The sequence below is a fragment of the Canis lupus genome, chromosome 11, assembly GCF_011100685.1.
Source record: "Canis lupus familiaris isolate Mischka breed German Shepherd chromosome 11, alternate assembly UU_Cfam_GSD_1.0, whole genome shotgun sequence".
NCBI lineage: Eukaryota > Metazoa > Chordata > Mammalia > Carnivora > Canidae > Canis > Canis lupus.
In genome coordinates, this window is record NC_049232.1 from 61,584,809 (window position 1) to 61,607,314 (window position 22,506).

At 36.4% G+C, this 22,506-nt stretch overlaps 1 protein-coding gene across 3 annotated transcripts in view; it reads left to right on the plus strand.

The window, feature by feature from the left end:
- The window catches only part of SLC44A1 (solute carrier family 44 member 1), a 191,902-nt gene that overhangs the window by 97,512 nt on the left and 71,884 nt on the right, over window positions 1-22,506 (plus strand). For all 3 annotated transcript variants that reach the window (XM_038553006.1, XM_038553005.1, XM_038553004.1), the window contains exons 5-9: window positions 5,662-5,755; window positions 13,114-13,283; window positions 15,235-15,324; window positions 20,384-20,523; window positions 21,725-21,911. In XM_038553006.1, the coding sequence (XP_038408934.1) occupies window positions 5,662-5,755; window positions 13,114-13,283; window positions 15,235-15,324; window positions 20,384-20,523; window positions 21,725-21,911 (681 nt within the window). The remainder of the gene's footprint in view (window positions 1-5,661; window positions 5,756-13,113; window positions 13,284-15,234; window positions 15,325-20,383; window positions 20,524-21,724; window positions 21,912-22,506) is intronic.

Here is a 22,506-nt window from a genome sequence, read left to right on the forward strand (position 1 = left end):
TTTGCATTACTCTTACCAAACTTTTTATGATACCTGATTTTTATTTTTCCTAACGGTAGTAAAATGGAAGAAATCTTATTTTTCTTGTTCATGTCCCATTTCCAGTATGTGAGAAATGATTCCCATCTGAGAGTGCTTCTTTGGTGCACTGTATTTTGTGAAAAGTCTGAGAGCTTTATGAACTACCATTTAGACCGTGTTCATACTTTGAGTAGGGCCATCCAGCGTGGTGCTTTCTCAGCAATCGTTGTTCTGTCTTTGAAAACCTCGAAAGATGATGTGGTACATCAGATAAAATTTGTGAATAGAAATAAGCCTTTGATTATCATTATCTAGGTGTTATGTTTAAAGTTAGTATCAATAGATGACCAGTATTACCCTCTTTCTTGCCAGTCAGTAACTATAGAACTTAAACCAGAGAGTTAGTATGTTTTCTTTTTGGCACAGTGAATCAAAAGATTGGACTTGATATCATTTATAAAGGAATGAAGTGATCAACCCTAGCAACTGTCTTAATTGCATCCAACTCAGAAGCCAGCAAGGGAAGCTTGATTGTTAAGGGAAAAAAAAAATCTTTACATTTCATAATGCAATTTTAAGTAATTCCTTCATTCAGCAATTAATTAGCACCCATTAAGTGCGTGCTAGAGAAACAAAGAAAAAGTACAGTACCCTTTAAGGGACTTGCATGATAGAAGACAAACTTTTCATTGTCCTTCACAATACCTAGGAGTCTTACACATAGATGCCCAAAATTAATTCACTCAGCAAATATTTATTAGGTACATAGTATGTGCTAATACTGGTTGACAGATAATGTCATACCACCAGCTAGTTAATGGGTGCTTCTTGGGAAATACATGCTTTTTTTTGCTGGTTACTGGTATCCTGGTTGTTGGCTTTCCTAATTAGAGAGAAAGGGGTTAAATTCATTGGACCTCACACAGCAATGTAATTTGTTTTTCATAATGAACACTGTTCTGCATTGGGAGATTTTCTTTTTTTATTAACTACAATGTTCTAAAGTATGTTTTTAAAGGAATCTTTGCTCTTAATTTAGTGTGTCCTACTAATATCATTGATAGCAAATCAAGCAAAATTTTAAAGCAAGAAGAATTAGCCTCCAACTTACCAACCCCATTTTGTATTTTTGTTTCAAATAATTTGGTGTTTTAGACCAGTAGTTATCAACTAAGGGTAATTTTGCCACTGTATGCCTCCCCCTACACCCCTCACTCCATACACATGCATAGCAGTGTTAGGAGACGTTTTTGGTTGTCAAAACTGAGTGAAGGGTTAGGGAGAGGGCACTGTAATCTAGTGGATAGAAACCAAGGAGACTGGTAAACATCCTGCAATGCGCGGGACAGCTCCCTGCAAGCAAGAATTGCCCAGCTCAAATTGTCATAATACCAAGGTTGAGAGATTTTGTTTTACATAGTATAATTTGTAGTGAATAGTGAAAAGCATATAAACATTTTATATAACATGTAACACCCAAATAAGAGATTAAAAATAGGTTATTTCATTTTTTTCAATCAAGATGTCTGTTGTATTCAACAGATGGCTTTTGACTACTGTCTATGTGCCAGAAGAGAGGAGTCCCACATGTTTTGAAGGCATAAGATCCCAGTTCTCAAAGAGCTTGCTTTCTACAAATAGAGATGATATGTAAGCTTTAAAAAAAAAAAAAAACCCACAAAATAATAGACTAAGTTGTATAATAGAATTAAACAGTAAAGAGCTTTGGGTGCATCAGAGAAGCTTGATGAAGATGGTGAGGCTTGGTAGTTTGTAGAAATTCTGCTCAAACTTGAATACTCACTCAAATGGTAATTAGGAATGGATAATCCAAGCTGAGGGAACAGCATGTGAAAAGCACGGAAGTTTGTCAAACAGCAGGAATTGTAAGTAGTATATTATGTTAAAATGAGGCTGGAGTTTTTGGTGGAGGCCTACCTTAGGAGAGCTTTGAAGCCAAGGAGTTTGGAAATTATTCTGAGGGCCAGAGGATAATACAAGTAAGGACCATTTTACAAAGACCATTCTCAAGGCTGTGTGCAGCATGCAGAGAAGAAACCCTTTGGGAGAATAGTTTGTACCAATAGGAGATCTTGAAGGTCTGATATAACAGAAAGATCTGATTGTCAGAACTTGGTAATTTGAAGTCTTGAATACTATATGGAGACGGTGGCTAAAGAAGACAATAGAAGATGACCTCCCATTTCATCTTGGGGATTTTGTGGATGGTGAAGCCATTACCAACCATAGATGATGTATGAGAGAGGCAGAGCAGATTTGAAGAGTAGGTGACGGAAATGTCTTTTTTTTTTCAAACGTTGTTTTTGAGGTATCTGTGGAATGGATGTTTTTTGCCCAGAAGCTTATTGAATATTTGTCTGATTATGATTATTAAGAATGGCACAGAAGAAGCATTGTGGCCTAGGATGAAAGAATTTTATTTCTAAATTTGTCAGTGATTGCTTATAAGGCCTTAGAAGTATTACTTATTTTATTTCATCTGTAGTGTTTGGAGCATGGTGATGGAAACATACCTCTTAGAGGAATTCTTATAAGTGATATTGAGCTAAAGAATAAATAATTGAATATTATAAGGCATTTGAAAAATTATAGTAGTTAAACATTCTGGGGACTATAGCAACTGTTTACCAAGATAAATGTTTATATACCCAAGTTGGCTTCCTAAGATCACTCATTTTGAATAACATTGGCTGAGATGCATGAATTGCCTCTGGTGTGGTTTAGATAAGCTTTTGTTTTTGGTTTTAGACTCCATTACTCAAGTACGGTTTTCCCTGCCTTTTACATTAGAAGAAAAACTTTGTCTTACTCTTTATGACCAAACCTCTTGTGCTAAGTATTGTTTATACTATCACTATAAAAAAAAAATAATAAGATGGATACCACCTTAAAAGTGTTTGCTGAAAATGCATTAGCTAATAAACATGAAAAGAAAAACAATTGTAAAATGTTTGCCATTACTGGGTTGTTTTAATGTTTTGCATTGAGACTTCTGTATCCATCAGCCCTTTGAACAGGAAGCATTATAAGGTTTCTTCTGATTGTTACTACTCACACATTGTAAAGATCTTTTTCCTTTAATCTATTTAGTACAGGATCTATTTAGTACTGGCCTATGTCCCAGAATACCATCAGAGATAAGGCTATTATCCTTTCATTGAGCATTATCCTGGGAAAGTATTTATAAAATTGAACTCTGTTGCACCTGCTGACCTCCTTTTTTAAATGAAGAAAGGGTGGGGATGGAGATTATGTTCACTGAATTCAGACGGAGCAGTGTGTTTGACAGCCCTGACACAGAGTGCTTTGGTTCGGCCCTTTCATATTGTGCAAATCGATTCCATCTTGGACTCTGAAAGAAATAAGTTGACAATTCAGATCAGGAAGTTGATGATCACGTTGGGTGCTCTGCAGTTATTGGCACAGTTGCTGTTTTTTTCATGAGCAATTCTATAGTAAGACTCCCAGATATTTCAGGATTAATCTAAAATGTTTGCTTGCCACTGCTGTCATGTTTTCTCTAAAATTGCTGTAAATAGAATCTAGTGGCATTATCTTCAAATGTGAAAGGCTAATTTTAGAAGAGTTAGTTATTTAATATTCATGCTTAACTTAAAATAATAAGTCATTAAAATGGAAAAGAATGTTCAAAAACAATTTCAGAAACTTCGTTTCCTACAGAATCTATCTTAAGAAGCTGAAGAAACTTGAACAGTGCCATGTAACTTTCAAGTATCTCTCTTAAAATATTTTATGTTGTCAAGGGACACCTGGATGCCTCAGTCGGCTAAGCATCTGACTCTTGATTTCCACTTGGGTCATGATCTCAGAGTCCTGGGATAGAGCCCACGTTGGGTTCTCCGCTCTGCAGAGAGCCTGCTTGTCTCCCTCTCTCTTTGCCCCTCTCCTTGTTCTCTATCTCTCAAATAAATAAATTAATCTTTTTAAAAAAAGTATCTTACATTGTCAAATTACGTGAAATATCTTTATATAAAATAGATGCTGTATGTATTTTTTAATGATGATATTTATAGCCCACGTACTTAAATACCTAGCAAGTTGGTCGCTGGTTTTGGAGCAGCATTACTGAATAAAATGCAGGTTTGTGGCTTTTTAAAAATTCTTTGGTTGGTAGGACCAACCATGTATTCCCTTCTAGTTCTTTCTTATATCTTCACGTGACATTTCTATAATTAGCTCAATGTTAAAACCTGCTGTTTTCACTTCACCTTTTTTCTTCAACTTTTTCCGTGGTCATACAGTGTGCAAGTCCATTGTTACTGTAATATAAACACAAAGCTATTCCATTTATATTTAATAATAAGTATTTGACCAAATTTGTAATCTGGTAGGAACTATAATTAATAAAATATAAATCGGTTACCTGATAGAGTACAGTAGGTCCTCAGCAAAATTAGAACTAGAACCTAGGTCTTCTCAGTTAACGATATCTATTGTATGACAAACCTGACAACATTCTAGTTGCCATATGACAGAATTAGCAGGCCAATAAAATAAGACTTATCAAGGATTTGGTGGACTGCATCCATCTGAATTTTATATATTATTGAGATACCTATTAGCCACAGAGACCAAGAAATAGATGGCTGTTTGCATAACCCAGTTTATGATGGAATATGAGCTGTCTTAAACTATCTGAAAACAGAGTCCTTTAATCAATCTGTTAAGTTTATTTGCAACTAGTATTTCTTGCCTTTTAAATAAGGAAAAAGTGGTGTATTGTCTGAAAGGATATATGCTATGTGCAGTCACTTAAAATGCTTAGTACTGGAAAGCATAGGGAAGAGGGACAGCAAGTATAGTTGAGGGTGGATTTGTAGTCAGAGATCTAGGGGTTCAACCCCAGCTCTGCTGCATAGCAGCTGTGTCATCTTGGGCAAGTTATGTACCTTATCTCCTAGCCTCTATTTTGTCCTCTCTAAAGTAGGCTTAATAACACTTGCATAATAGAGTTGTAGTCAATACATAGTTAATAATATGTATGAGATGAGAAGAGGGCCCTCCCCCCAACCACTCCACCAATGACTTTCTAAGAGTTCCCAGTATGATGAAAGGAGAGGGCAGGCCCCTTGTCCTTCCCCAACCTTCCTGCTGGGATGAGAAACTTGCATGGGGAATAGAATCAGCCTTGGGAATGGGCTGCTCTTGGCCTGATCCTCAGAAGTGCTGAGGCTGGCCAAGATGGTTGGCTTCTTCAGTAGGAGGATTTTGTCATGTTTCTATTGTTGTGTTGTTTGGAGACATTCTTGGACACAGTTTGGTCAGTTAAAATTAAAAGTTGACTCTTAAAAAACAAACAAACAAAAAAATATATATATATATATAGCACCTGATATGTGGCAGACACTCAATAAAGTTCTTGTTGTTATTACCTTAATATTATTAATTAAAATTTGCATATTAATTACCTGAGAGGAATCCATTTTAAATGATTGAGGATTGATATTAAAGACCAAATCAAATTCTTATTAATTCTATAGTATTTGAAAGTTCGATATGTTGAATTAATATTAGCATATAAAATAAATACAGTGGATCAATGAGACAATTTATTTAGGCTCTGTTCTCTTAGCTAACATACAGCTTTTCTTTCAACAGGCTCAGCACTATGTAGCTACAACCTAAAGCCTTCAGAATATACTACATCTTCAAAAGCTTCTGTTCTGTGCCCCAAACTACCAGTTCCAGCGAGGTAAATTTTATTGTATTTTGTTCACTTGTGACTTTTGTTTTTGTAGGTAGATTTTAAACTGGGGAAAGAGTAACCTGATATCTGTTGCTCAGGACCAATACTTTTACAACAAAATTTAAAAAGTAGTACTAAAAATGACAACATGTCTTTCATATCTTAAAACACACACAGAGGAAACAACTTTTTCTCATTCTCAGATTTTAAATTGCTTTTGGGGGCTTACTTTTTTTTTTAATGCCATAATTTTTAAGTATGTAGAACTACTGAGTCATTGCAAAATCTAGAAGCCAAGTCTCACAGTCTCCAAAGATGCCTTGAAGTTGATCCTTATAATACTTCCTAGGATTATTTTTAATTTACTTTGTAAATGTAGAAAATATGCCAGTGACTGTTCTCTATACCTTGTTGCAGGCTGTATTAAGGTACATTCTCTATAATAATACACTGTTTGCCATATCTTATCCAAGGTCTTACTCAACAAACATTTATTATTTCAGTACTTACTGCATATAATGGATACAAAGAAGAGACAAGAAATACTCTTTGTATTGAAGGATCTCAGAGTAGTTATGAGTAAAGCCAACTTTAAAATTATAAATAGGTTTTTTGACAAGGAAATAAATTTGCAGGTATTATAGAATATATCCTCAGAATTAGATGCATAGGATTTGGAGCATGCCTGATCTTGAGAACCTTAAGTGTGTATCACTAAGCATGTATGACACGAGTCAGCTTCGCCAGGAATACGAAGTTGAAACCACTTTTATTATATCTTGGTATATTACAGCAAGCTACTGATTAAAATTTTGAGACTGATTTTATGTGTGCATTCCTTTGGCTTGCTTATGGTTGTAACTTGTGCTGCTTTATTAACTTGAATGAAATTTTCTGTTGGAAAGTAGACAAAGGATATATCCATTTAATTGATGTCCAGCTCTTTTAGTCTTGTCAAGTCACCATTGAAATTAAAATGTAAAGCCTATGAAAATGAAAATTAAGGGACTGTTTTAAAAGATACTAAGTAGGACCTATAAATTATGGGCTTAGACCAATAGATAAAGAGACTCCATTCATGACCATTGAGAATAGAATAGAGTCATTGGAGAAAATTTATCAATGTAAAAACAGGAAAGGCTCTGTCCTCTTATCAACTCAACTGCTAAAAAGCCTGTTTTAAATGCATGCTATGAGTATAGAGTCATATTTTAAGGCATAAACATATTATAAAAGGATAACCAAAAGCCTAGATGTGAGGATGAGGTTGCTCTGCTCCTGTGTGGGACAGGGGTTCAGGTAAATCCTCATTCACCTCTGACCTCTGGCTCTACCATGTTGATAACTGCCTGTTCCTGATTATCTATCTTAGGTGTTCCATTCTTGGCTGTACAGAACTCACACATCTCAAATACAGTGTCCTAAGGGGCATTCACTGAAAGATGAAACATAGTATTAGGGCTTGAGTTTTAAACATGGACAAAAAAAAAAACAAAACAAACAAACATGGACAGATTTGTCTTCTAGCAAGATCATACACTAATGTCTCAGTAATCTAAGAAGCAGTGATGACCCTATGCCATCTTAAAATGGACTATACCCAATGTTTATGCTGTATTTAAAGATCCTCATGCTTAACTTATTTTAGCATACCTCATAGTCTAAGTATCTTAGCACTTTTATCTGAATTCAACCTGTTGGAAAGTAAAAAAGAAGTGACAGTTGATACAAGAAAAATCAAGTTAGGACCTTGTAAATACCATTTAGCATTTGGCAAGCAAAGAGCAAAGATCAGAAAACAGTGAATGTGTTTTAATAAAAAACTTGGGGCAATCCCACATTCTTCACCTCATATTAGATATCAGATCTTCAAAGATGAGTAAGATCTAGTTTCTGTCCTTAAGAAACTCTGTCAATTAAAAAAAAAAAAAAAGGAACTGGTTTTGGTGACTTTTTTATATACACTAGAAGACTGGCACCACGCAAACCTATGATGCAGGCAAATGGCCCTGAGCATTGTTTATATCTCTGTTGCTCTCCTTCTAGAAGCACCCTAGCAGGACAGAAAGAGCTGAACTTTGAGTCCAGATAGGCCTGGGGGTGAATTCTGTGTCACCACTTGTTCTTTGTCACCTTGGGCAAGTCTCTTCACCTCTCTGTGAACCAAGCATCCTCACATGTAAAATGAGAATATTAATACCTCTATCATGGAATTGTTGTAAGAATTAAAGTAAAAAAATAAAATAAAATAAATAAAGTAATATGTTTTAAGCATTATTGTGCTTGGCATCCGGCGTAGGGAAAAGTATTTCTCTTAACCTCTAGAGCCTCCCCTTTTGCCCTTCACCTTCCTGGGTACGTGGGCACCTTCTGCTATTGAAAGCAATGCCTTGTCTTAGAGAAAAGCAATTGTAAACTAATTTACAATAAAACACTAACACTACACAATTGCCAAATGATTACTATTTCTAAGAGCTTTTGAATTTTAAAAGCAAATGCCTGGAAAGGGCAATGTTTAATCCAAATTTGTAACTGTTGGTGGCATGCTGAGTATGGTAGTGATAGGGAGACTAGCCCTTACACTTAAAACACTTAAAGGTTTAGGTGTAGCTAAAGAAAACTGCAGTAGTAGAAATATTACATAAATTCAGTTTACTCACCAGACGTTTATTTTGATACTTCTGGATGCCAGAAAGGATATTAGGTGTTGGGGAATTAATAGTATGATATGGAAAAGAGAAACTAATAGCCAAGGAAAAAAAAATGTTATATATTCATATTTTTTAAATGAAGGATTCAATGTAAATTAACATTTATAAATCATCTACTGTGTGCCAGCCACCATATGAAGCTTCTCATGTGTATTGTCTTATTTAATCTTCACAAAAGCCTATGAGGATATTGTTCCTGATTTATAGATGAGGAAATAAAAGATGAGAGAAGTTAAATGTTGTGCAAAGTCACACAATTAATTGTTGGGAATCAGAGTTTTAATCTAAGATCTTATAAAATCTATACCATAGTTTTACACTATGCGAATGTTAATCTACTTATAGCCATGGGATGAGGTGACCTTAGGGTCCTCCTACTCTGCCCTCTTCCCCACGACATAGTCCAATACCACAGTTAAAAAGGTGGAGGCGACCGGCATGCTTAGTTGGTAGAGCATGTGACTCCTGATCTCAGGGTCATTAGTTCTAGCTCCACATTGGGCATGGAACCTACTTAATAAAAAAGTAAAAAGTAAAAGTAAAAAAAAAAAAAAGGAGTATAGGAAGGAAAGAAGAGAGAAAATAAAAGAAATGTATGAAAACCACTGAGTATTACAATTAGATTCTTGATTTATTTCCTTCATTTTCTGTGTTATAGAGATACTGCTAGAACTCTTTATTGTTATTCTTCATTAAATAAAACTTTTCTTTAGAAATCATGTGTAACTGCTTATTTACACATGCTTATTAACCTGAAGTTTTAAGATAATTGTGTGAGATACAAACCCCTGTCTTCTCTTATGACGGCATATGGATAAGAGATATTAGGCATCATGTGTCGTCAGGCTTTGAGGGAGGAGAGCTCATTAACTGCGATAGCCTGGACTTAAGGCCAGTGGGCAGTGTGTTTGCCAAGGTAAGATACAATTTCCCTCTGAGTGGCTAATTTTTAAAAATCTTTAGAAGACTTATTATAAATTCATTTTGTTCTTGTTGACTTATATTTCAATAATGTGAAACAGCATCAGTTCCTAATGGGACTACATTGACTTCTTAAAGATTCAATATTCTGTGGGCTTCAAAAGGTAGAAAAAGTTGCTATAAATAGAATTCTTTATGCTTGTCCTCCTAATTAAGAAGCACAGAGTGTGTCATTTAGGTTAGACATTAAAGCAGAAAAGATCTCACATACCAGGTTCTCAGAAGTGTTCTTTTCTGAGAGGTATATGAAGCCAGCAAACATTCACTATATCATGTAGGTCTTAAATGGTGAAATACCAGACAAACCATTTCAATGCCATGATTACTTAGATATGTATATTTTTTTAACAAGAATGTCATTTGAGTATTAAAAATTCATGGCTGGTTAAGTTGTTTTTGTTGTGGGAATAGTAGAAGAAAAGAATGACCAAGGAGTGTAGTGTTTTTTACTTTAAAACTAACTATTTAACTTTGTTTTTGACTACTGTGTCCAAATACCATCTTCTCTTTTATTTGCCTCCTATTTTTGATATGCCTTACCACTAAGAGCAGATTTTGACCATCAGCTAGACAATGTAATCAGTTTATGCTAATTTTATGCCTTCAAATTTAGAGCTGTCAGGTGTTGTGGTTTGTTTGTTTTTTTTAATTGACATAGGTTAAATTATAAGGTAAGGGACTGTTGTTACTTTGCTTCAGTTCTTTGAAGGAGACTTGTAAAAGTACTCTTTCCAATTAGCCAAGTGTTTAGGTATAGTTTAAAATTGACTTCAAAGGGTAAAAGAGCAGATATTACTCAGCGTTAACTCTTAAATAGAAATGAAAGATTAGAATTTTAAGAATATAATCCTTCCCTTTCAAGCCATTTATCCTCATTATAAGTCTGAAAAGCAGAAAAACACCAACACTACTGAGCATGTTGCTCCTGTTAATTTAGAATCACTGACTTATGGCTGGGCTTTATTACTATTTATTATATTATTACTACTCCCACTCTTTCAGCTAACAGGAAGAGAAACAGGCGGCTATGTAGTGGTAGGAGGATCACCGCAGGCTTTTGAACTCATCCAGGTTTGTTCCCATTATAACAGGCCCCGCTATCTTTTGGAAGTGATGTGTATTTCTCTTTGAGTCTAAAACTATGGCAGCATCCTGGTAGGATTTGGGAGATAGAGGCAGAGCTGCCTCTGGACAGAGGATAAGTTTCACTTATGGTTATATGACAGGAAAAGGGGCCAACAAAATTGGTAGATATTGAAAATGAGAAAATGGCATCTGTATCCTCAAGGTAGATATATTTTATGTTCCAGGGTGAAGGCAAGTGAGTTAAGCAGAGGCTACACCCGAAATGATAGGGTAATAAGTAAAGCAGATGAAGATGTAGATAATCGTGGAGCAGAGAAGACTTCAGTTTTGAAGGATAGAGAACAACGCTTTAGTTAAAATATGGTTAGAACTCCTTACATAGGGACATTAACCTGGCAGAGACATCATCTAGTTAGATAATATCAGGAAGAAAAACAGGTGTAGGTCACAAAAGGTTGTCAGTTTAAAGGTTTCTGTCCCAAGTCAGCCACCGTTGACCATGAACTTATGGTTAATTCTTTTGATTCCTTCCTGTGCTATTTCGGATTAAATTCATTTCATTTATTGTAGCTATAATTTTATAGTTTTTTATACGATTAGTGAAACAAGTTTGGTCAAAAACATTGACTTGTATACCTTTATTTAAACATTACTCAGAATGCTCTTTCTGCAATTTCTGACAAAATATCAAATCTTGGGCATTCACTTTCACCAACACCAACATTTTAGAGGTACACACAAATAACCCACAAGTCACAAGAGACACTTCTTTTTTTAAGTGAACACTATGTCATAGTGTCACATCATTATTTTGGGATACATTTTACTGAAGCATAACGAAGGTAAGACTAGGTCTTTATTATTATTTTATTGTTCCATGAAGATGGAACATGAAGCATGAAGATGTTGCCTATTCTTACTCCCATTGGTGCTCATTTACCAGCATTTAAGGAAAATCAATACTTAGCACACTTATATTTTTATTTGGAAAGAAATATTTTTGTTGTTTTTTTGAGGAAGGAAACACAAAGATAGTGTTTTGCTTTAGGTCATTCAAAATTGCTTTGCTGAGATCAGAAAACTTGGAATTTGGTATTCAGACATGTACTCCTATCCACTAATTTGACCACAATACAGCGCCAACCAAGAATGAGAGCACACCTGCCTCACTGCAGTCAGCTGTGTTATATGAGAGCTTTCTCTGAGTTCTACAGATAATTCTGAAAATATGAGATTTATGGTAGCGATGGCTAACTTTTAATGCACACAGAAGTGTGTATATGTGTATGGACAGGCATATGGAATCTCGTGGAATCCATACAAATCACAACTGAGGGCATATTCACAGAGCTCTTTTAGAATCTCTCATTGGTCAGACGTATACCATATTCTCAAAGGCTAAAGTAGAATATGTTATAACAAACCAGACCTTATGTCTCTGTTCACACACAGCCGTGTTCCTTAACAAGAAGAGCTGTGGTCAGTATAAACCTGATATAACTGGTTACCTCTTTTTTTGGACATAAATAATCTCACAATAATAATGACATATAAAAAGAAAACAGTGCAGAATCTCATGACCCTAACAAATCAGAGATTTTTCATTTATTCTTATTTTTTTCTGTTCTCATTCTTATGTTTATATCTTTTGTACAGAGACAGCAACCATCACATTAGATACAAATCTTTGGGTTTTTTTTTTCCCCTTGTACTATTACCTCATAAAGTGTTCCCATACATTAATATCCATGGTTATTGGGTTTTTCTGTTTTTGTGTTTTTGTGTTTTTTTAGATTTCATTTATTTATATGAGAGTGAGAGAGAGCGTGGGGCTGGAGGGGCAGAGGCAGAGGGAGAAGTAAACTCCCCACTGAGCAGGGAGGCCCACGCAGGGCTCGATCCCAGGACCCCAAGATCATGACCTGAGCTGAAGGCAGATGCTTAACCTTAACCCACTGAGCCACCCAGGCACCCCATAGTTACTGTTTGAAACAGCTATGTATTATGCTGTATGTTGATGTCTCGGCATGATTAATTTCTAAGAGCGTTAATAAGCTTGTGCCCCAAACACCTTTTCTTTTCATGCCAGGTTTTGTATGCTGTTCTGATAGAGGAAACATTTTATTAACAGTGGCACGTTTTGAGCAAAAGCATGTGTGTTTTCTATGTCTAAATAGCTTATGGCAAAAATTCATTTTCAGTTCAATGAAGTGTATGTTTGTAAGTTCTGTCATCTGCCCATTGATTGATAGATGTGCAGGCTAGGCGTTTATGTGTTCGGTTTTGCTTTTGGTAGTTCTGTACGTGTGTGTGTATGTGTGTGTGTGTCTCTTTTCAGAAGGGGAGGGTACTGTCTTCCTTCGGAATATGCACTCCACCCTCTGTGATGAGGCCTGTGGTGAGATGCGCATCCCTGCCCATGACAGTCATCTTCACGGCATTGAGCTCCAGCTCGTGGCCCCCATGTGATGCGTGGAGGGTGGAGTGTATCGCAGTCACAGTCACCTTTCATTTGTGTGTTGGATGTGGCATTTATATTAAGGAGGAGTAATTTTTTTTCTGATTTTTGTTTTCTTGTATCACCAGTGCACCTATCCCATTCTTCCATCGCTGTGCTCCCGTGAACATTTCCTGCTATGCCAAGTTTGCAGAGGCCCTGATCACCTTTGTCAGTGACAATAGTGTCTTACACAGGCTGATTAGTGGAGTAATGACCAGCAAAGAAATTATATTGGGACTTTGCTTGTTATCACTAGGTAATTGTTTTTCTCATTCTTAGCTATTGCATAGTACCGCAGTAGAAGACTGTTCTGTCTTGTAACCAAAATATGAATATAGCCGGGATACCTGTAAAATGTTTAACTTCCCATAGCCAAACTAACTGTTTCAGATTATATATAGTTACAAATATATACATATTTAAATAAATATATATATATATATTTATATATCTGAAACTTTCTTTTTCTCTCATTGGAGAAAACTGGTGTTTTCCCAAACTTTGATGACTGTCTATAATAACCTTTACTATGATAGCAGGAGGCTTCTTTTAATGAATCAACACCCCTTTGTTTTTTGTTATGATTCCAAAGGCTTATACAAAGAGGCCACATATTCTTTTCTATATTTTCATCAAAGAGCATAGCTTTCTGATAGATTACTTTTGAGATATGGGTTTTTTTTTTTTTTTCATTGCTACAGTTCATAATATCACTGTATTGCTGGGAAAGTTAGAAAATCTCCACTTGGTAGCCACTGAATTCCTGTCATTAGATAATATAATCAAATAAATGTGATTTTCAAGATGTAAACTGCCTGTATTATCCTAGAGCTCTATATGTAGCCATATCAGAATCTAGAGATCTTTCTAGTTAAGAGGAGTAAACTGTGGTAGGAACCAAGCACCTCTTTCATTATATAAGTAAAATGAGTATTTTTGTCTGTTAGCAACAATTATAGTCATTGAGAAGACTAGCTGAATTTCCATCTTGTCATTAGAGACTATTTTCTTTTTGCTTAGGTAGTACTTGACTCAATTGAAATAATGCTGTCCATATGAAAAGCTATTTCTGTGATATTTGAAACGCTCCCATCTGTTTTTGGTTCCTATACATTTATTGCAAAAGTGATAATGTTATCTAGTCACAGATCCCAACCATTTTTTGGCTTTGCAAATGGCCCCCGAAAACTTGACTATTAGTCTGGCTTTATTAAAAAAAATTATTAAAAAAAAATTATTTACTCTCTGAAATAGTTGAATACTTTAAGGAAAAAAGAAATCGAAACCTTAAAAATGGTGATAGTAATTTTAAACCATTGGAATTCCAGTTTTTATTAGAATGGTTCTCTTTAGGCTTAAGATCTTTGTTCATTTGTTTGTGAAATGGGCCTTTAGATAATTAAAGATGAACATATTATGATTTCAGAAATGAATTTCCCTATGCAAAGGTCAAATCTTCCCAGTTTCTTTCTTTAAAATTTTTCACTCCAGATTTTAGCATGTCAGAATTTAGCTTAGGATGGGTAGAGGTGTTGGCTAAATCACTCAACTAGGCTTTGCTCTTTTTTTGAAGATCTGTCAATCAGGACCCCTGACCCCAATTGAATTGAGAAATAAGGTCAGAGGGATTAGGGCCTTCGTGGCTTCAGGATACTATTCTGTAGAGTCAGAGCATTTCTTGGGAATTTTAGAGGAGAAATGACCAGAAAAAGATTAAAATACTGTCTAGCTTGTTGACCAGCTATCAGAGAAGTTGGTCCTGAAATGCTAGGATTACTCTAGGGAAGTACAGCAGCTATTTTAACTGACCTTTGCCTACGTGTAGCAATTTTTCTGATCACCAACATGACACGTCATTCTCTACACTCTGTGTGTTGGCATGTGTGTTTGCATGTGAGTTCTGATGTCTTCCCGTGGTGAATCCACAACAGTTCTGTGCTGTTTTTGAGTCACCATATTGCATTTGCATGTGTTCTTTGTCATTTATCAACCCACAGTTAGGAACCTGAGTTTCAAGCGACGCTCTTCCAGTGGCGCAAGTACCAAAGTCAAAGTGCAAAAGTAGCCAGTTAACCTTTCTTACCAAAATTGGGGTCTTGTCAAGAGCAACAATTTATATCCCTAGGAGAAAACAATTGAAAGAGTTTCTCTTTATGTTTTCCAATGTTTTAAAATAATATTCTACATGTTCTCTATCTTCCCTGCAGTTCTGTCCATGATTCTGATGGTGATAATCAGGTATATTTCAAGAGTACTTGTGTGGATCTTAACAATTCTGGTCATACTGGGTTCACTTGGTAAGCTTCTTATTCCTTTGTTTTTTAGTAATTAGAATTGAGAGTTAAGTTTGCTTTTAGCAACCCCTCAATTCAGAACTACGTTCATTATTTTAAAGATTTTATTTATGTATTTGAGAGAGAAAGGGAGAGGGTACACACATGTGAGCTAGGGAAGGAGCAGAGGGGGAGGGAGAGAGACCAGCAGACTGCGCTGAGCGGGAGCCCAACAAGGGGCTGGATCCTAGAACCCTGGATCACGACCTGAGCCAAAGGCAGACACGCTCAACCACTGAGCCACGCAGGTGCCCCTGCTTCTTGTTCTTCAATTTTTCACTCAGTACTTTTCAGTGTTCCCTGCCTGGCAGAGGAAGCGACTCTTTCTTTTTATCCTAAACTTTTTAAAGGCCTGAACACGCCATCCGAAAGTGTTGAGATTCTTTCTGGTTGAAATATTCCTGGCGTAATAATCGAATGTGTGTAAAATATTGTTACTCATTTTTCTATCTATTGATATTCTATTTTGTGTAATGTTTTTATTTTACTATTTCTAATGAAACCTTCTGGGTTTTCTGTATTTATTGTCTTTTTTTATACCTACTCATGGTATCTAGCTACTTCCATGGTAGAAAATAGAAATATAAAAAAAGAAAGAAGTTTTATTTTTCACATAACACCTCTTTTCTTTAAAGAGAGTTTGCTTTTGCCTTTAAAATTTTCACAGTTTAACCTGGCTTCCCCTCAGTTTACCACTACTAGCATATGAAATTCAGAACTTATATTTATATATGAGTTCATTGAACTTATATACAAGTTCACTGAAAATTGTTTTTTCAATGCTTTACCCAATATGAAACTTTATTATTAGGGGAGTTTGCCCCCATTACATTTATAATCCTGCCTGCTATGTTTGGTCTTATTGATGTCATCTATTTTATATTTTCTTTAAGTCTATGCTTTCTTATTTTGTTTTCTCTATGTTTGCTATATATACTATGCTTTCATTGGTTATTTTTACCCTTGGTTTGGATGGTATACATTTTATATTTACTTCTACAGTAGATAATCTATACATTTTCAGAAAATATTCTTTAATCTAGAATCTTCTTGTTATTTAAGGGTGAAATGGAAAGGGTATATGTTGGGTTTTACCCTGCTTCCTTTAAATTCAACATGTACTTCTTCCATTCTAACCCTCCTCTCATCTGCCTGTTCCCGCTTTTTAGCCATTAACAAATAATCCGAGTTTTTGTATTCAGGTTATTAAAGTTAAAATATTATTTGATACATTGTATCTTTCTAAAGAATGTTTGCTTTGCCTTGAAATGTTTCATAATAATGTTTATAAAATTATTTACATTCTTCTGCCCCAGTTTTAGTGAGAACTACTGGTCTTATTTTTGTAAAACTTCATTCTTGAGTTCTTAATTTCAGTTCATCTTTGTTTTTAATTCTTAGTTTCAGGGGTAGAATTTAGTGAATCATCAGTTACATATCACACCCAGTGCTCATTCCATCAAGTGCTCTAATGCCCATCACCTAGTTACCCCACCCCCCTACTCACCACCCCTCCAGCAACCCTCATTTTGTTTCCTAGAGTTCAGCATCTCTTATGGTTTGCCTCCCTCTCTATTTTTATCTGATTTTATTTTTTCTTCCCTTCCCCTGTGTTCATCTGTTTTGTTTCTTAAATTCCACATGTGAGTGAAATTATATGGTATTTGTCTTTCTCTGATTGATTTATTTCGCTTAGCATCATACACTGTAGCTCCATGCACAGTGTTGCAAATGGCAAGATTTCATTATTTTTGAAGGCTGGGTAATATTCCAGTGTGTGTGTGTGTGTGTGTGTACACGTCTTCTTTATCCATTTATCTGTGGATGAACATCTGAGCTATTTCCATATTTTGGCTATTGTGGACATTGCTGCTATAAACTTTGGGGTGCGGGTGCTCTGGTTCATCTTTGTTTTGATGAGAATTTGAATTCATGTAGCTTATTCATGAAGTACTTGTGGGTTGTGTATTTTCTCAACTCTTTATTATCTAAGATTATCTTTGTCTTACATCTGAATATTGAATCTGCTGCATATAAAATTCTCAAGCAGCAATATGTTTCCTGTGTCGGTACTTTACTTTTTGGAGACCAGTCTAATTTTGTGCCCTTGCCCATCACCCATCTCACTTACCTTGTTGTGTATCTAATTTTTAATTTATCTTTATAACTTAAAATTTCCGTTTAGTTCTGAATCTTAACTAAATTTGCCAATGATTCTTTTCTTTGGCGGGGGGGTGTCTTTTACAACTTTGAAAAGTGGTCGTATTTCTGTATCTGATTACAATTTCTGTTCCAGTGGTTTTTCTCTTAGCATCATTGTTCATTCTTCTGCTGTCATCTTCTAAATTATCATTTTAATCCTTTGACATTTTCTTTACACTCAGGAAGCTCTCTTCAAGCATACCTTCCAGATCACTGATTTTGTTTTCCTCACTGTCATTTCTGTACTTGACTTACCTCATTTTGTGATTCCATTTCTTACTTCTTCCAGCCATCGTGTGGCCGTTGTGTCTAGTACTGTGTTTAGATGTTGTCTTAGTCACTTTGGGCTGCCATAACAAAGTACCATTGACTGGATGCCTTATCAACAAGAAATACTTACTTCTCATAGTTCTGGAGACCAGGAAGGTCAAAACCAAGGTGCCAGCAGATTCGGAATCTGATGAGTTCTGGCTTCCTTTGTCCAGCTGTCATCTTGCTATTTGCTAACATGGTGCAAGTGGAGAGGAGCTCTCTGAGAGCTATTTTATAAGGACACTAATCCTGTTCATGAGGGCTACACTCTCATGACCTCATCATCTTCCAAAGACCCACCTCCAAATACCATCTCATTAAGGATTAGGAATTCAATCTATGAGTTTTAGGGGGTCATAAACATTCAGCTTATAGCAGATGGGTAGTTTTTTATAATAAAAGTAGATTTGCATTCCAGCTCTGTCACTTACTAGATGTGTCACATTTGGCATGTTACTTCACTTTCCTGAATTTCAATTTTATCATTTATCTATAAAGTGGGACTTTTAATACCTACTTAATAGTATTATGGTGATTCAATTTGGTCACCTCTACTGTGTACTTCCGAACACAAATTTACATAAGCAATGTCTATTGTGGCTGTTATGGACAGTGACCTCCTTGATGTCTTCATTATTATCTCATTCTGTTTTCTTTTCTGTTTGTCTTTCTCTCATAACTTTTTTTTTAAAGATTTAAAAAATTTTTAAGTAATCTCTATACCCAGTGTGGAGCTCAAACTCACAACCCCGAGGTCAAGAGTTACATGCTCTGCCAACTGAGCCACCAAGGTGCCCATTTCCCTCGTAACTTTTTATTCCCATTTGTAGATAACATGTTTTATTCTGTTGTTTGAGGCAATGACACTTTTCTTTAAGATTTCAAAATGAGGGATCCCTGGGTGGCGCAGCGGTTTGGCGCCTGCCTTTGGCCCAGGGCGCGATCCCGGAGACCCGGGATCGAATCCCACGTCAGGCTCCCGGTGCATGGAGCCTGCTTCTCCCTCTGCCTGTGTCTCTGCCTCTCTCTCTCTCTCTCTCTGTGTGACTATCATAAATAAATAAAATTAAAAATAAAAAATAAAAAAGATTTCAAAATGAAAATAGTTCCCTTTTTCAAATGTTTTTCATAGACTTGTGTTTAAGTTTGTTTACTCATCTTCAATAGAAAAAAAAAAATTGATTCTGGCTGTTTGGCACCAGGTAGGGTTGGCATTTCCCTTTGACCCTGCTCACTGTTTACTTGAGTGCAGTTGGAGGTCAGGTTGATTTGTATACTTCTTGGTCCAATTTCTCATCTCCCAGACATTTATCTTGTCTGCCCATTCATATACATCTTTACTCAGAATCTTCCATTTCCTTACCAGAGCCTACAAGGCCTTCTAGTATGATCTGGTCCCCAGAGCCCCTCTGCCCACAGCTCCCACCACTCTGCCCCTTGCTTGTGGCCTTCTCCTTTCTCTCCTGCCAGACATGGTCTCATCTCAGCATCTTAGAACTTGCTAGTACCTCTTGCCTGCAACACCCTTTCCTTAGATGGCTTTATAAATTGTTTTCTCTCTGTCTTTGATTCTTTTGCTCAAATACCATTTCACCACTGAAACCTTGCTTACTCATCCTTTCACAATGCTTTCCCAACCACAGCACTTTCTATCCCTATTAAAAGATGACTTTTTTTCCCTTAGGCTTCATAGACTATATTTTTACTTATTTCCTTATTTGTTTTGTTTCCTTATTACTATATAAGCTCCTTGAGGGTTGAAGATGGGGATTTAGTTTTGTTCACAGCTCTGTCCCCAGCACCTAAAATAGTTGATGCTCTGGGCACTCAGAAAGAAGGTGTTTGATGCAGCTCTCTCATGTGGAGGTGGGTTTTCCCCCATCTTTAGTCTAACTTTTGGAATCTCTGAACCAGTGATAGGGAGAAACCTGCATCCAGCACACACCACTACCAAGCTATCAAAGATCTCCTATCTTTGTTCCTACTTTTGGTGGGAATCGTTTCTTTCATCTTCATTTGCTCCTTGTACAAATACTGTCTTAACTGCATGACTGTGTCTGCACGAGGCACTGGGGTTACTGTGGTAACACAACAGAGAGGATCTGGGCCTTCCTCAGCTTCATTGCTGGTTTCTGTGACCCTTACTAACTTCGTACAAGCTCCTCAGGTCTCAGCAGGCACTGATTCTCTCTGTATGGTCAGTTCCTCTCAGGGGTACTTGTCTTTGCTTGGCTCTCTCTGAGCTTCAGCGTCAATAATAAATACCATTGAAGGACATTTATTTGGTGTACTGAAAGATATCTTAACTACCTAGTGTGAATGATGATAATGGAGTAATTGGAGCTCCCCTTATGCCTGCAAAAAGTGACAGCCACACACCTCCCAGCCAAATGGATTGTTGCTGCGTTAGTCCCATGGTGATGTATAGGAAGGATCCGGGAAAGTGAAGATTTATGTTATGAGTTTCCTTGTGCTTGTTATTTCCAAAACAATTGTTTTTTGAATGCAGGTGGCACTGGGGTACTGTGGTGGCTGTATGCAAAGCAAAGAAGGTCTCCCAAAGAAACAGTTATTCCTGAGCAGCTTCAGATAGCTGAAGACAATCTTCGGGCCCTCCTCATCTATGCCATTTCAGCCACGGTGTTCACAGTGAGTGGGCTCGGGTGGATCGTTTAGGTTTATGTTTTTATTTACAGGGATCATTAATGAAGCAGAAACTCACCTCTGGCAATTGCATGCCTAACCCTGAGCTGCATTAGATGAAATCTCTGTCCCATAGGCATGGAACATTAAAAGGTCTTCAGAAGGCTTCCCTAATTGATGAGTGTTATTTGATGCAACATTTGGTTCTGCATTGCCTGCTCGTTAAGAGGGGATTTTTACCTAGAATATTTATATTATCCTTTGTTAGTAAAAACATATTATTTTGCTGTCATAATATAATTCCCTTTTTAAAAGTGGTTTTCTTTACTAAAGTATGTTAAGAAATACACCACTTCATATCATTTCATTTCCTTGTGTACTAATTATTTTCCTCTTTTTTTCCTTTTAAACTTTTCACAACATTATTCCAAGTTAGAGATGAACTTCACTGCCTAGGCACTGTAGAGTAAATTACTGATGAACGTGTGGTTAAATAATGTGTACCCATATATTTGATTCATCTCCTTCTCCTCTCTGAGAAAAGAAAAAAAAATCTCAGACCACTTCTTGGACCAATCCCAAGCTTTTAATTGAGCTTTAGAAATAAAAAATAAAGGCAACATGAAACCATTGGTGCCAAAAGGTATTTGCTTGTTATTATTATACAAATACATATTAATCGTCTTTTAAACAGTTTTTTCCCCTCTTTTTTAAGTATAGTTCACTGACCCTCACCCAGGGCACGGTGAGGGTGTGTAAGGGGTGAATCTGACACAGACCCTGCTCTTTAGGAGCCCTTGGTCTGATAACAGAGGTGAAGTGCAAATACCTCCTTTTGTAGTCATGGCATATGATCTCCCCTGTTTTCAGAGTGACAGGCATGTATCTATTCAAATAAATGCAGAGCCTCATCCTGACTGACAAACAACATGTTTTGATTCCTAATGAGTAGAAAAGGAAAGTTAGGAGAATTCTAGGATATTAATAAACTGAGAAATCCTTTTATGTTTAGCTTTAAGGATATTTTCAGGATTCAATTGAGAATGCTAAATGCCACAACACTGATAAAGTATTTTTGGGATTCAGAGAATAACCTTTCCCCCATGTGGGATGAAGTGTAATGTTCAAAATTTCCACCATCATTTGGTTTCTGTATTCACTGCTTAGGGCAGTAACTGGAACCTTTCTCTGCATTTGCTCTTTACAGGTGATATTGTTCCTGATAATGTTGGTCATGCGCAAGCGTGTTGCTCTCACCATTGCCTTGTTCCACGTGGCTGGCAAAGTCTTCATCCACTTGCCGCTGCTAGTCTTCCAACCCTTTTGGACTTTCTTTGCTCTTGTCTTGTTTTGGGCATACTGGATCATGACACTTCTTTTTCTTGGCACTACTGGTAAGAAGACCTGCTGCTGCTTCTCCTTATTCGTGATGAATCTGATTTGTATTAAATTACTTTAAAACTTCAGATAGAATTCTTAGACCTTTATAACGAAGGTCTGATTGCCATTGGAACTAGCAATGAATTTGGTTAAGATTCTTCAACAGCCCATTCCCTATTCATGATTTTTAGATCCTCCTCCCAAAGTAGGTCCAGACAGGTCATGGCTTTGAAGTCCAGTACTGATTCAGACATTAGGATTCATTCTAAGATGGACAAATGAACTCTGTGCGGCTGTGGAGCAGCCTTAAACCCCAGTTACAGCCAAAGATCAACTTGCTTCCTCGGGATTTTCTAATTTGGAAAAGATCTGAACCTAGGTAGAGTTTCTGGTGATGATATTGTTTGTAGTTAGACTCTCAGACTTGCATGTAGCTACACTTTATATCAGAAGTTAACCCTAAATGGAATTAATTGTGATGAGTGGCATAAGGATAGTGTGCTTGTATGTAACTTCTCTGGCAGTTCAGCACGCATTCACCAATTGAATATAATATTAATTTCTGTCCTTTGCTAATAATTGAGATATCTATAATTATTGGATGAGTAA